This window comes from Macrobrachium rosenbergii, chromosome 21 (genome assembly GCF_040412425.1).
Source record: "Macrobrachium rosenbergii isolate ZJJX-2024 chromosome 21, ASM4041242v1, whole genome shotgun sequence".
Lineage (NCBI taxonomy): Eukaryota > Metazoa > Arthropoda > Malacostraca > Decapoda > Palaemonidae > Macrobrachium > Macrobrachium rosenbergii.
The window spans coordinates 2,120,698-2,135,765 of record NC_089761.1 but is presented as its reverse complement, the minus strand read 5'-3'; the positions used below and the strand labels follow the sequence as shown (position 1 = coordinate 2,135,765).

General features: G+C 36.8%; 1 protein-coding gene across 1 annotated transcript; it reads left to right on the top strand.

Annotated features, from left to right (window-relative positions):
- Window positions 1–13,552: 13,552 nt before the first annotated feature.
- LOC136849809 (uncharacterized) lies at window positions 13,553–13,927 on the top strand. The gene has a single exon (XM_067123242.1). It carries the CDS (start codon window positions 13,553–13,555, stop codon window positions 13,925–13,927), a length of 375 nt encoding a protein of 124 aa, XP_066979343.1.
- The last annotated feature ends 1,141 nt before the right edge of the window (window positions 13,928–15,068 follow it).

Below are 15,068 nucleotides of genomic sequence, written 5' to 3'. Positions count from 1 at the left end.
CATTGCTAAATATGAACTGTTTGTAGCTGGTTATACTGGACAGGGGGATCATAGATCTGATAACTCAATGTTTCTTGTAAGGCTGCTGCTGACTACAGAAAGCGAGTGTCTAGGATGCAACAGCCTATAGACAAGCTTCTCAGAACTGAAAAGATTCTTGGACCATTCTTGATACAATCGTTACATGTGTAACCTTTTGGAATATGTTGAAAAAGAAATCCTGAATACAAGTATTTAAGATTTCCTAAAATAATGGGCAACTCCAATTGGGTCTCATCCACCACCACCATTATCGACTTTTTCCTTGTTCAGAGGATTGGTTATTTTCCTTAAGCATTCATTGAGGATCTTTTCTCCGTCAGCCACCTACTTTATGGATAATATTCAGCCAATACGTCACTCGCAGAGCCATACAACATCTCAGAAACGATCCGGCTCTTCCAACATCTCTGTTTTTTTTTTTTTTTTTTTTTTTTTTTTTATCGCTTTCAGTACATCCGCCAATTCCTCTTCCAAACCATTCTCAGGTTTACAGCGATCACAATTATCAGTCTTGCGTCATTCAGTTGTTTTTTGTCGCTTAGTTTCAGGGAGCGTGAGACTTGTAGTCCAAATAAAGGAGACAAGCTGTGCTTCAGACATCACTGTTTACCCGTCACTTCTCTACCTACCTATTACCACTAACCTTTTTCTCTAAATTCATTTCGCATAGAAAAGGTATTTTCTCCTTACAGGGTATTCCTCCCATTTTACCGGAACTATTTCAACAGCTTTCCTCTTTTTTCTTTCATTTCTCTTTTCGACACTGGGTTATTTGTTTGTTGTGTGCTTCTCTGCTAACCAACTGCAACCCATTACTTCCATATACCTCTACCTATTTCTTTTATTTGTCGTCCTTGATGATGATGTTGATGTACGCCTGTACCCAAGAACTTCGCTCCTGAACCTTTCGAAAGCCTGGTCATCTCCTGCCTCTTCTGCCTCCAAATTTGATTCGGTCCTCCCTCAGCCTCAGCCATGCTGGATCCACTCGAACTTCCTTTTCCTTCCTTCTTATCATTCCACTCTTCCTTCAACACAGATGTGATCAGACATCACTTTTCATTTGTCGTCAATCTGTTGGTTTTACGAATCTCCTCTCTAATTTGTAATAAATACTCAGATCATTTGTCCTCCCTCCCCACCACCTCCCCTTCCTTAGGTATGCTTATGATTACTGAATATTCTTTTCTTGAACTACTTTCACTAACTTCAAGCACCTATAATATCGTTCTCCCCGTCATCTAAGTTCCTCGTTGGACGAGTCGGTAGAGTTATGGGCTAGCACTCGCTAGACCCGAGTTCGAGTCTCCGGCCGGCTGATGAAAAATTAGAGGAATTTATTTCTGGTGATAGAAATTCATTTCTCGCTATAATGTGGTTCGGATTCCACAATAAGCTGTAGGTCCCGTTGCTAAGTAACCAATTGGTTCTTAGCCACGTAAATAAGTCTAATCCTTCGGGCCAGCCCTAGGAGAGCTGTTAATCAGCTCAGTGGTCTGGTTAAACTAAGGTATACTTAACTTTCCCCGTCATCTTACTTTGTATCCCGACCCTCTCTCACATTACCCCATTCAATTACCGAAACCAGACAGGCAAACATTCAGGCATTTCAAGAAGCCTCTTTCATTCTCATTCTTTACCACATCCGGAACACATACCTACACTAGCACTACTTTTACTCCGACTTTGCTGCTGATGTCAGTTTCCCATAAACGAGTATGGAAATATCAATTTCCTTAGTGTCATGAAGGTCTGCTCCTATCCCTCTCCCTCTCCCTCTCCCTACGCCTTTCTGCAACGTTAAACATCATTACTTTTTACTTCTCCCTGTTCAGAATGGGCTGATCTTCAACGTTGGTTTCACCAAGGTCAGACCGTCGAAAAGCTCAACGGTTATAACAAATTCGTACTCCTCAGCTCGACGTCTATATATGTTTAAAACTTCGACTTACCCACGCGCACACACACACACACACACACACACACACACACACACACACATATATATATATATATATATATATATATATATATATATATATATATATATATATATATATATGTTTTGTGTATGTGTACTTTTAATTGTGTATGCTGAGTGGCCCTTTTTACATTATAACTGTAGATGTCCTGATGATGTGACCACGGGTCAAGAAACCTGTCGACAATAAATGTATGTAATGGATCTGTATGTATTTCTACGCCGTTCTCCTGCCTAATTATATATATATATATATATATATATATATATATATATATATATATATATATATATATATATATATATATATATATATATATATATATATATATATAATAATTAGGAAGGACAAGGTAGAAACACATACAGATCCAGGACATACATTTATTGTCGACGCGTTTCTTGACCCGTGGTCACATCATCAGAACATCTACAGTTATAATGTAAAATGGAGCATTCAGCATACACAATTAAAAGTACACATACACATACCCTACTAGGGTGCCTCATCCGATGTGTGGATTATATATATATATATATATATATATATATATATATATATATATATATATATATATATATATATATATATATATGCGTGTGTGTGTATATAATTTTTGTGGAGTGGCATAGCCGTTATATGCAACACGTATGCTGATGGACAATTAAGATTTGCTCTTCTTATACATATTTTTTTCCCGACGTTTCGTAATTTTCAAATATAATTACATCTCCAGGGGCTCTAAAATAGATAAAAACAACACATAATTAGCATAAAACTCAAACTGAACATTTTTCACACCCAAAATTATACATTTAAAAAACCAAGATATATTAAAATTCACAAACTATTGGACCAACCTTCCACCAGTGTAAAAAAAACGTAAGTGAAAGGAAACTAAAAAATAAAAAAGAAGAAAAGACACCTCAAGACAAGAAAAGGGGAGTGGCTGTTGACTGCGTGTTTAATGGGGGAACCAGTTGTTTGATCAATAAGGACTCTAAAATGGGCAATTCCTGGGTGTTGGGTGTTTGTCCGATGATTTTAAAATCTTTATTTTCAATGTATGTTTTGCAGCTTTTTGCGTGAGTTTTTATATTGGAATGTTCCGGGTTCGTGAGTCTGCTGCCTGTCCGGAAACTGACCCCTTTATGACAGTCGATGCTCACCTTTAGGAGCCTCCGTGTGGATCCCACATAAATCCCAGAGTTGCACCTGGGTTAAATATATTTATATGCCACATAAGAGGACATGAAAGGGCACAGACGATCCTTGAACTGAAACAGAGAGCGGATGGTTAAGGGATTTTTCGGAATCAGGTTAACTTTTATGGCAGGAAAATTATCTTGTATTACTTGAGTGAATTTGCTTTTAAAATAACTATCACAGACATAGGGGAAGCTGGCATAAAATTCCAGTTTTGGTACAGTAGGATATTTTACTGGCGGGGAGAAGAAATTGTTAAGTAATTTTCGGCAAATCTTATTGACAAAATTAGCAGGAAAACAGTTGTTTTTAAAATAGTTTGCTTAGAATATATATTCCTTGTGAAACATGTCCCAGTTAGAAGTAAGCCGTAAAGCTCTGTGGAATAATGTGTCAACAGAATTAGGTTTAAAATTAAAGTAGCATGAGCTATAGAAATTCGAGCCCAATCCGGTAAAAGCTCGTTTTCTAAAAACAGTAGTTAGTCGAGGAATTTTATGCAAAAAAACATCATTCGACTTAACAAATTTGCAGGAACATGAAAATTTGTCTGTGGTTTCTTTAGGCCACTCTGAAGAACATACTAAAAGTCCTCATCGATACAGGCCGTGCTACGGCGGCCATCTTGGAAAATGGCAGACGAAATTCTGTTTTTCTGCAATAACTTGTAAACAGTTGCAAATACAGAAATTTTTCAAGAGTTAAAAATTTTTCCATTTTAAAAAATAGCAAAGATTGGTAGGAACAATTTTTCTGGTAGAAATAAAAATAATAGAGATATGTCCAATTAAATAACTTAATTATAACATATTTACGTATTTGAAAGCAGTTTGACGTTTATGAAAAATGCATTATGCTGTAAAAGGCGATATATCGACTCAAGAAATTAAATAATATTAATAATAATAATAATAATAATAATAATAATCTAATAATAATAATAATAATAATAATAATAATAATAATAATATTATTATTATTATTATTATTATTATTATTTATTATTTTTTATTATTATTATTATTATTATTATTATTATTATTATTATTATTATTATTATTATTATTATTATTATTTACAAGCAATTCGTGGGCTTAGGTTACTCGTGGTCCGGGAATAACAGATGAACTCAACTCTACAGAGGTGGGTGTCATCAGCTTGAATTGGTTTTGAGATCTCTGAGGCTTTATCAGAGTTTACTGGGGTCGATGTAAAAAATGTTCTGCTGAACACAGAATCTAGAAAATCTCGAATATCAAGAGATAATGATGATCTTAGCAAGGTTATCAACTGGCTAAATGAACATAGTCCATTTCCTCAGTTATCAGGCAGACCAAACAATAACATGTGATAGAGCACTGGAAATAGGAAAAGAAACCATCAGTTCACTTTCAGGAAGTAATTATTCTAATGTTCACCTGCAGCGAAAGAGGAAAGTTGTTCCTTTGTCTAAACTAACATCAGGCACAATAAAGATGCATAATAAAAATATGATACTAAACTTGCAACAAGAACTCTTTCATAGAACGTTATGCCTGGATGTTAGTAAAACGGAAATAAAAGAGTACTTCGAGTAGAAGCTAGCAAGTGTACCTCCATCATTATTTGATTCCTCACAGTTAAAGAAAGGAAGAAAGTCTTCCTTTTTGAATGCATTTTGCTCCCAGAAAGAGACTTTATTGATACCTTCTAACCCATATTATGTTTTAGATGGTGGAAATCTCTTCACTCTTTCCTTGGCCAAAACCAGCAACACTTGGTCAGATACTGGATTTGTATGTAAGCTATGTTGAGAGCCATTAAGGAAAACGCTGCAGTGTACTTGTTGATGGGTATCCAGGGAGAGACACAACTTAAACAGTTGAGCAAGAGCGCCGAGCAGCAAAGAGAACCTCAAGAAGCATAATATTTGATGAAATTACACCAGCTACTATTCCACAATCAGATTTTCTAGCAAACCGAATAAATAAACGAGCTCTAATTGATGCTGTTATGCTTAAAATGAAAAACAAAGGTTATTCAGCTCTACAAGCCGAAAGTGATGCAGATACTGTTATTGTCAAAATTGCTCTTGATCACACTAAAAAAATATCCAAATGTTGTTGTCGGGCAGGATACTGATTTGCTTGTGCTTTTAACTGCTTTGGCTATTAAAGATCATGACATTTGGTATCTTAAACCATGAAAATCAGCTAGACCTCACAAACTTTGCAACATTCAGACAGAGAAAACACATATGGGTGAAAGCTGTGACATTTTGCTTTATGTTTATGCCATGATTGGGTCTGGCACAACATCTGCACTGTACAAAAAAAGGTCAAGTTAGAGCACTTAGACTTCTGCAAAATAATCAGGTTTTGCGACACCAAATAAAAATATTCAATCAGAGGGATGCCAGCAGGGATGTTATAAAAGATTATTCTTAAATGGTATGGATCTAAATCAAAGTCATTAAATGAGCTCAGATATTTCATGTATAATAGAATTACTGCAAAGAAGAAATTAAGTTCATCTTTTCAACTGGCCTCTTTACCCCCAACCAGCACAGCTGCAGTACAGAGTGTATTTGCAAATACAGGAATGGCTTAGAAACTGCCTGGATCCAACAAAATGGGGTTGGTCAATGATAGAAAAATCACTGAAACCTATCCCTACTACCAAAGAGGCGGCTCCTTTGAAACTCCTGAACCTGGCTTCATGCGATTGCAAGGTTGCATGCAACAAGAGGTGCAAATGTACACAGTTCGGTATGCACTGCTTAGCGATGCGTGGGGAATGCCAAGGAACTAATTGTGAAATAATTTGTTGAAATAATTTTTGTGAAATAATTGTTGAAATAATTTTAGAAGAACCAGAATACTGAGCTGGAAAATTGTGAAATAACAGGCTTGAAAACGTGTACAGCAATTTTGATATTCATAGGATAATTCATTATTAGAAATTATTTTTTGCCAACTGTGATGAGATATAACAGTAATGCACTATATTTCTGGAAAATTAGAAAAAAACAATGTCATTTCAGTATTGCATAAAAAGAACAGACTCAGAATGTATTGATTTTACTTTTGCAGATGAACATTATTATTATTATTTTTTCAGTATTATCAAAATATTCTCGGTAACCTCTTAAAGATATGAATTAGTTAATATTCACTGTATATTGTGATGTTATCCGGCAGATAAGTGTTTCTGGTAATTCAGAAAATTTTTAAACTGGTTATTACATAAACCAAATGAATTGAAAAGTTTTATTTCATTTGATTGGAAATGTCTATTATTGTTTTGGTATGCCGTACCATCAGAATTTTCTATAAACACTGAAATAATGACTGCAAATATTTCATGAAGTTGATGATTTCACTTATATGTGTATTAGTTTTTAAACAGTTATTATTCTTTCATGTTTAACCTGATAATGCGTACTGTTTTGCATTTATGCACGGGGGAAAAATACAGTTTTCATCGTAACTTTTTTATTATTCATCCTACAAGAAAACTTATTAAATGATTTTTTTTATGAGGAATATTTCTTAATTCCTGCATATTTTCCGTAACTTTAACGGTTTAGAAGATAAACACGAAAATATGAAAATCGGCCGCCATTTTCCAATATGGCGGCTAGAGCACAGTTTCAATATATAAGGACTTTTAATATTTTAATCAGTGTAGGTCAATGTACAACTGTGCCAAGTTTGAACTTCCTGCAAATTAGTTAGGTCGATTTTGCTAAAATACCTTTGTTAAGTGTTAAAAGCATCATTTTGCCTCGTAACAAGGAAGTCAAGGAAGGAAAGCTGACGTCCTTGTTACAAGGCAAAATGATGCTTTTAACACTACTGTTTTTAGAAAACGAACTTTTACCGGATTGGGCTCGAATTTCTATAGCTCATGCTACTTTAATTTTAAACTTAATTCTGTTTACACATTATTCCACAGAGCTTTACGGCTTACTTCTAACTGGGATATGTTTCACAAGGAATATATATTCTTAGCAAACTATTTTAAAAACAACTGTTTTCCTGCTAATTTTGTCAAGTAAAATATCCTACTGTAGTGGAGCGGGTAACTACAAAAAAATAGGGGAAAAGTGCAAATGGTGATACAGGCATGAAACTTGGCTCAACTATTCTTCTTGTCCCTTGGTCTCATTATCAACCTCCGGCCACACAAAATTTTGCCATTTTCCAAGATGGCCGACAGGTTTTCAAAATGGGCGTCCTGTGGATATTTGAATATTGGTATTTAATTGATTAATCACATTTAAATCCCTAAGTCACTCACAGTTTATATTAAAATATTAAAAACAAGCCTTTATATATGTAGATACATCATTTCTCTGCATAGAAATATCCAAGATGGCTGTCACTATATCAAAAATGTCTGCCAAAATGCCAAAAATTGGTACTTAAGCTCATATATGAGGCTAAAGGTCGGATAATACATGGATTTGGGGTAACTTCAGCCTGATCAGTTCATTTTTTGTAGATTAGAAATCAATTAATCCCCAGTTAATTAATTTTCATCCTCATTTAGGAAAAAAAATGGGTAATAAGTTTAATGCAAAAGTGTAATAGTGTAGTGTCAGTGTACTACCAGGTTGACACTATAGCTGTGAAGCTCAGCATGGGGTTCAGTGCTAGCTAATGGCAGAGATTTGTTATTAGTTTCCCAAATGCTGTTTAGCTAGCCCCACTTCAAAGTTAAACAACTGCACCTGAATTGACAGGATGTGCCAGCGCGGGAGAGCCGAGCCAAGGAAGATGTGGCTTTAGTCTTCTAGATGGTGTACAGATCACACGAGAATTAAGTAGCATCGGATGAATGATTGTGCTAGGGGTAGGATTATGACATATCTGAGCCTAGTTGCATCCCATATCTGAAAGTGCATATATGTTATATAGGTGGTAAAAGGATAAACACTCGGCCTATAGAACAAAAGCAATGGCATGACAATCTTGGAAGTCAACGTCTTTCTGGAAGGGAGATAGTTCGACTAACTGGAAGCTTTGTTGCCTGTGCCAAGAGGACACACGTGAAAGACTAGTTGATGCATTTGGTGCTGGCTATGTTAGCCTTGCTACAAACATTCCTGAATTCTATTAGTTAAATGCTATGCCAATACCATTTCATCCCAAAAGGCTTGATGAAGGTGATGGAATTCTGCAGACCTTTGAAAATAACAAAGCAACATATCATGAATCATGTATGCTGAAGTTCAAAACAACAAAACTAGAAAGGAAAAGGAAGTCATTGTGTAAGACAAAAGAAGATGATACCCCATCAGCAAAATTCACACGTAGTAGCCAGAAAGCAGATGAAGAAGATGCAGAAGAATCTAAGACTGAGAAAGAAGGAATACACTTTATTTGTGACCAGCCAGCACCAATCAAAGATTTACAGTTGGCCATGATATTGCCTTTACATGAAAAGCTGCAACTTCTGGTCAAGTTTAGCGCTGGAGATATTGTTTCTCAGGACCATATGTACGAGTATCACCCATCTTGTCTGACAGGTGTGCACAACAGGGAAAGGGCCTGGCTAAATTCCCAGAAAATTGGAGATGATTATGTGCAGTACAGACAAGAGGCATGTGCCCATGCTTTTGCTGAGCTTGAGATGTACTAAGAGACAAGCAGTTGACTACAGATGGGTGCTGCCATTTTACAATGGTAGAACTTTATAATTTGTACAAACAAAGACTGGAACATCTAAATGTTGATGCTTCCTTTGTGCACCGAACACGGTTGAAAGAACAGATACTTGCCCACATCCCAGAACTGGAGGACTTTAAAAAGGGAAGAGAAATTTGGTTTGCCTACAAACGGAAAATGGGAGAAGCCCTAGCCACGGCATGTGACTGCAATGATGCACTAATCGTGGCCAAAGCAGCTAAGATATTGAGGAAACAGATGCTTGAACATGAGATAGAATTTGATGGAACCTTAACAGCAGACACTAGAAGAGAATCTGTGCCACCAAGTTTGTTGGAATTTGTAAGTGTTCTACAAAATGGTGGCGATATAAAATCCCAACTCAAATATGGAACATCACCTACTGATCTAGCTTTAGCACAACTTTTGCACTTCAACTGTCGAAAGAATCCAGCATCTTCAACATTCTCCAGACATTCCAAGTCAAGAGAACCTCCATTTCTAATATATATTGGTCTCCTGGTCTTTGCAAAAACCATGAAGCGTCAATTAATTGATACATTCCATCACCATGGAATCAGCATCAGCTATGATAGGGTTCTGGGATTGACTAAAGGGTTAGGAGAAGCAGTTGTAACAAGGGCTGTGGAGGAAGAAGTAGTTTGCCCCACGACACTAAGAAAGGACTCTTTGCAACTTGTGCTGTTGACAATCTGGACCATAATCCAAGTGCCACAACTGCACAAACATCCTTCCATGGGACAGGCATATCTTTGTTTCAGCATCCGAGCACTGGTGAAAAGGGTGAGGACACCCACCTTCACAAAACTTTGTTTCAGCATCCGAGCACTGGTGAAAAGGGTGAGGACACCCACCTTCACCAAACTAAGTTCAATACCAGCAGCTGTAGAAGATGAAGACCGGCAAATTATTGAAGAGTTTGTGGTACTAATGTACGACAGAAGCAGTTCGTATAAAAATGTAAATGAGGCTAGACTTGATCTCTTTGCAAGAAAGCAAAGAGCTTATGATTGCATTCCCCCTACAAGGGCTGCTCTTAGAGAGCATTGCAAGAGAGCTGCCTTTCAAGTGGGGCACATTTGGTGCCAGGTCTTTAGTATGCCATCCAGTTTTGCCCAATCCAAGACACTGGGGATGGCAACAGATTGAAGGCACTTGGTTTCTGTATTGGACAGATTTGCCAATAGTAGTAAAATCTTGCCAAGAACTGAATAAGTGTGGCTGCAAAATTAATGCCATGGCAGGTGCAAGTGCTGCAAATCTGGACTTAGCTGCATAGCTCTCTGCAGCTGCACTTGCTAAAACTAATTGATACACAGAACATATTGGTTTCTCTCAAGAGATACATACTTTTTTATCTTTGGCGGCCATTTTGGAAATATAGTGTTTATATGGTGGTCATATTGGAAAGATGGGTTCACTTTATCTCTTCCTGACAGTAAGAATGCCAAAATACAAATTCTCAGTCATTATATGTACAGTATGCAACTTTTATAGGCTTATAAAATGAAAATATTTGAAATATACACCAAATTTGCCGCCATTTTCGAAAAGTGTCAGCCATCTTGGAAATAGCCAAATATTGAAGTAGCTGGAGGTTGATTTTGATTTATGGGGATAATAAGAGTTCCCATGCCAAATCAGTTGCTTGTATCACCATTTGCACTTTTTTCCCATTATCCCACTCCATTACTGTAGCAAAACTGGAATTTTATGCCAGCTTCCTATGTTTATATATATATATATATATATATATATATATATATATATATATATATATATATATATATATATATATATATATATATATATATATATATATATATACATATATATATATATATATATATATATATATATATATATATATATATATATATATATATATATATATATATATATATATGTTTATATATGTATGTATATTTATATATATACTGTACATATATGTGCGCGTGCGTGTGTGAGTGAATGGGTGTGTGTGTACACTATGAATTTATCACACGTCGTTATGCCAGAATATATGAAAGTGTAAATACATTTTTTTCATACAGTTCTATGTTGGTATATTTTTCCACGCAGTGAACATCGCGTTTTCATGCAGTGAGTAATACTGCAATATGAATGGTTTGACTTTGGAAGAGCGGCAACAAATTATTATGTTTTCTTTTGATTAAAAGCATCACTTGATAAACGAAAGTGGCGCTGTGCATTGGCTTTTTCAATAAAAACTTTAATCTTTTGTTCGGGTAGGATGAATAAAGGCTGTTACTGTTATGATTATTGAGATGAAAATTTTGACTATATGACGCATTAACGATCCCGTGAAAAGATATCATTTTTGGATAGATATTATTTGTCTATTTTGGTCTAAGCCCATTACAGTTGTTTCGCTGCTCAGATTTGATGACCTCACGAGAAATGATACAGAAAGGAAGTTAACCAAGAATGGAAGGAAGGTGATTGACAGAAAGGGGGTGTTATCTTTTTAAGAGTTATCTTTTTATGACTGAACTCTTCATATTTTAGTCTAATGGAGTTTATAGGGATGCGAAATCGCCGTTTCTTGAAATAGAAAGTGTAAGGATAGCACCACTGAACCCGTATCAGCAGCTACGCAATGTTCAAGGATGCTGACCTATGGGCAGCACTGTCGTTGATTCTTTGATCAGTAAGATCACTTATGATACCTATGTAGTACCAGTTATTATCTTTCATGATGACCTATGGAATAGTTCTGAGGTAAAACTCATCCAAATTTACCAGTCTCCCTGACAATCCAGGAACTGAAGCGAAATATTGAAAGTTTTACTATTGTTCTTATTGCAAAAATAGAAGCTCTGCTGCTCCCATAAGCAGTATGAAGATGCTTACCTAAAAAAAAAAAGGTAAAAACCATTAAGCAGCCTCCTTCGAACACAATTCAAGAGAAATCATTGTTGATATTCCCCAAAACTAAAGAAGGTCATTATGCTATTTAAGGTGAGTCCTTGATCAAAGCCTTCTGATCTCCTTAGGACAGAGGCAGTCTTGTTGAAGAAAGTTGATCAGAGGACTCTGGAGCGATATGCTCACTGGAGGTCACGTCTTGCAACCCGGCATTCTCTAAAAGTATGTTGGTTATCAGCTGCAGAATCTTTTCTAGCCTTTTCGTTGTTTCACGTTAAGGCTTATTTATGATTTATTTATCTGTGAAATTGTCTAACAATGAAATGCTTTGCTTTGTTGGCAAACATTTATGAAAAACGTGAAATTTGTTTACCAAATAATGCACTGACTTTCTTTTGCTGTGATTAAAATCATACCCAGAATGACCGAAAGTAATACCAGCGAGCAACCATAGACTAGATGATACCTTTTATTAGCTGGGCACCAGTGAAGAGAAGAGGAGAGGTTGAGTGATGACCAGAATTTTCTGGTATAAAAACCAAGTAGCAAGTATCATACACTGACTACCGTAGCAGAAAAAGAGAAATTGTTGTTAAATCTAAGACACTTCCTTGGAGTTCTACTCAAGAGTCTGCACAAAGCATCATATCCTTACCAACTTTGTGACACCCGCATGATAAGAAACTATTTTATCAGTATGTTCAACCTATAAATGAAATTTCTGCAACGTATTGCAGGCAGGCTAGACTTCCGTTAATGAATATTTTTATGCCCTTATGCCTTAGTCACACATTTGCACTTCAAGGACGCGCATGTCATAATGGCTGGTTTTGGCGATCATCGCCAGCATTCACGGATCTGGGGCCGGCAGAAAAAAAATTTTCAGCAGATTACAACACCACAGCATAATACGCCATTAACCATAGTGACAACATTGCGCAGTTCGAGATGAACCTACGTATATCCGTAATCATACACACATTATGCTGATGATTAGGCCACGCCCTGTCTTTGGCGGTTGCGACAGGATGGCGTAGTGTGTAAACGGCAAATTATGGCCATTCAATTGTATTGTAGTTACATCACATAGCGACATGCATTACGGCATTGTAATTGTGTTGTGTACATGGATTGCACCATATAAATTCCAGGTGAACTCATCTCCGATCATCATTCTCCTTCCAGTTGCAGGCAGAGCAAGATCTGTTCCTACCACATTACCACTCTCATTGTGTGATTTCTTTTCAAAGAACATGGAGGACATGGATTTGCTAGACCTCATACCTGAGACCCAACATGACCCTGAATTAGTAAAAGGCATTTTGGATTATCACGATGCCATGTAGCAGTTAAGAATCCTAAGGTGCATGGAGGAACGACAACACAAGAGGAGACATAGAAACCCAAGACGTTGCTGGGTAAGTCCCTACTTACAACGCAGAAAGGAGAAAGAATACCATGAAAATTTGATGCAAGAATTGGCAGCTGAAAATCCAGGACTACACAGGAATTTTACCAGGATTACGGAGGACTTTTCGATGAAATTGTGGAACGTTTCACACCCTACATAAAGGAGACCCTTGCATTCTGGAGGAAACCCATTGAGCCAGGCTTGCATGTTGCAGTTACTCTACGTTACCTTGCAACTGGAGAATCCTACAAGAGCCTGTCCTTCCAATTCCGTGTAGCTAGCTCCCATCACAATCAGCAGTATTGTGCCTGAGACTTGTAGCCATTGTGGCTGCCTATGGAGAGGAGGTCATGCAGGTACCAAGCACCCCAGAGGAATGGAAGGAGGTAGCCCATGGGTTTGAGCAACCATGGAATTTCCCACACACTCTTGGAGCTATAGATGGGAAACACACTCGCATCCAGGACCCAGCCTTTGGAGGAACTCATTATTTTGATTATATGAAGTTCTACTCTGTCATTCTACTATCAGTTGCTGATGCTGAGTACAAGTTCCGGTACGTGGATGTAGGTGACATAAGGTCCGAGCCTGATGGTGGTGTATTTGCCAAGACACAGCTAGGCAAAATGCTGGATAAACATGAAGCCAACCTGCCTGCCCCTGAAAGACTGGCAAATGAAACTGAAGATGAACCCCCCCGTCGACTATTTCTTCTTTGGAGATGACGCCTTCGCTCTTAAGAAGTATATGATGACACAATACCCTGCATGATGCCTGACAAAACCTGAATGCATTTACAACTTTCGACTGAGCAGGCAAGACGAACAGTGGAGAACACCTTTGGGATCCTAGCAAGCAGGCAGATATTGTTCACAATTATTACTCTCTGTATATTGTATTATAACAATGTGAAAATTTAAAATGTACTTGTTGAAATAAGTATGTAATATGAAATACCTTTTGTATACCATCTAATAATTAAATCAATATTTTCCATTTGTCTCCCATTGGTTCAGATTGTTTCACACGCCCACACATCTTCGTCATGGTCATATCGAGTCCGTGGTGTTGGCCGCTTGTGTGTTGCACAACCTAATTATGACGAGCTCTCATCATGCCAGGAGTGAGGCAGATCAAGATGACTCAGTGACACATCAGGTCCTACCTGGCAGCAGGAGGTCTGACCCAACTTTACCTAGCCTGGCTTCCCGACAGCAGCACACATCAACCATGACTCGGATGGCTCAATGTGACCGCCTGCGTGACTATGCTAACTTCCTTGCAGGGTGTGTTCCTTTGCAGGAATATATGATATAAGGAAAAAAATGTCTTGTTATCTTTTCTGCCTGCCACCCTAGGAAAACTGCCTGTCACACACTGAAAGGCTGCAGCTTTGTTGAGTTATAGCAAAATGCCAAAAAATATGTGCATGTCCGTTCTACACAGCTTTTGTCTTCTGGATTTCAGCAATTTTGGCATACAAAGCAATTGATAATGATGATAATGATAATAATGATTACCAAATATATTTTACTGTTTACTAGATTTCAGCGTCATTTTTCCTTTATTGGAAGTTCTGAAAATATTTCATATCTTCTTTTGTATCCAGTTTAATAACCAGTTTAATAATCGTATATTCCAGTATTGTTATAGAAAATAACATTAAGTTATTAATCTTTGTAGGAAAAACGAATAAATATAGAATATAAACATTGTGCAAACTTTATTATACCTAAAAAATATACATATACAATGTACATTCCCTAAACACTCAAAAACAAAGAAAAAATAGCACCAGATTAAAGCCTAAATGTGACCATTTACAAAAATATTACTCTAGAAATATACCTTCATTATTATAAAAAC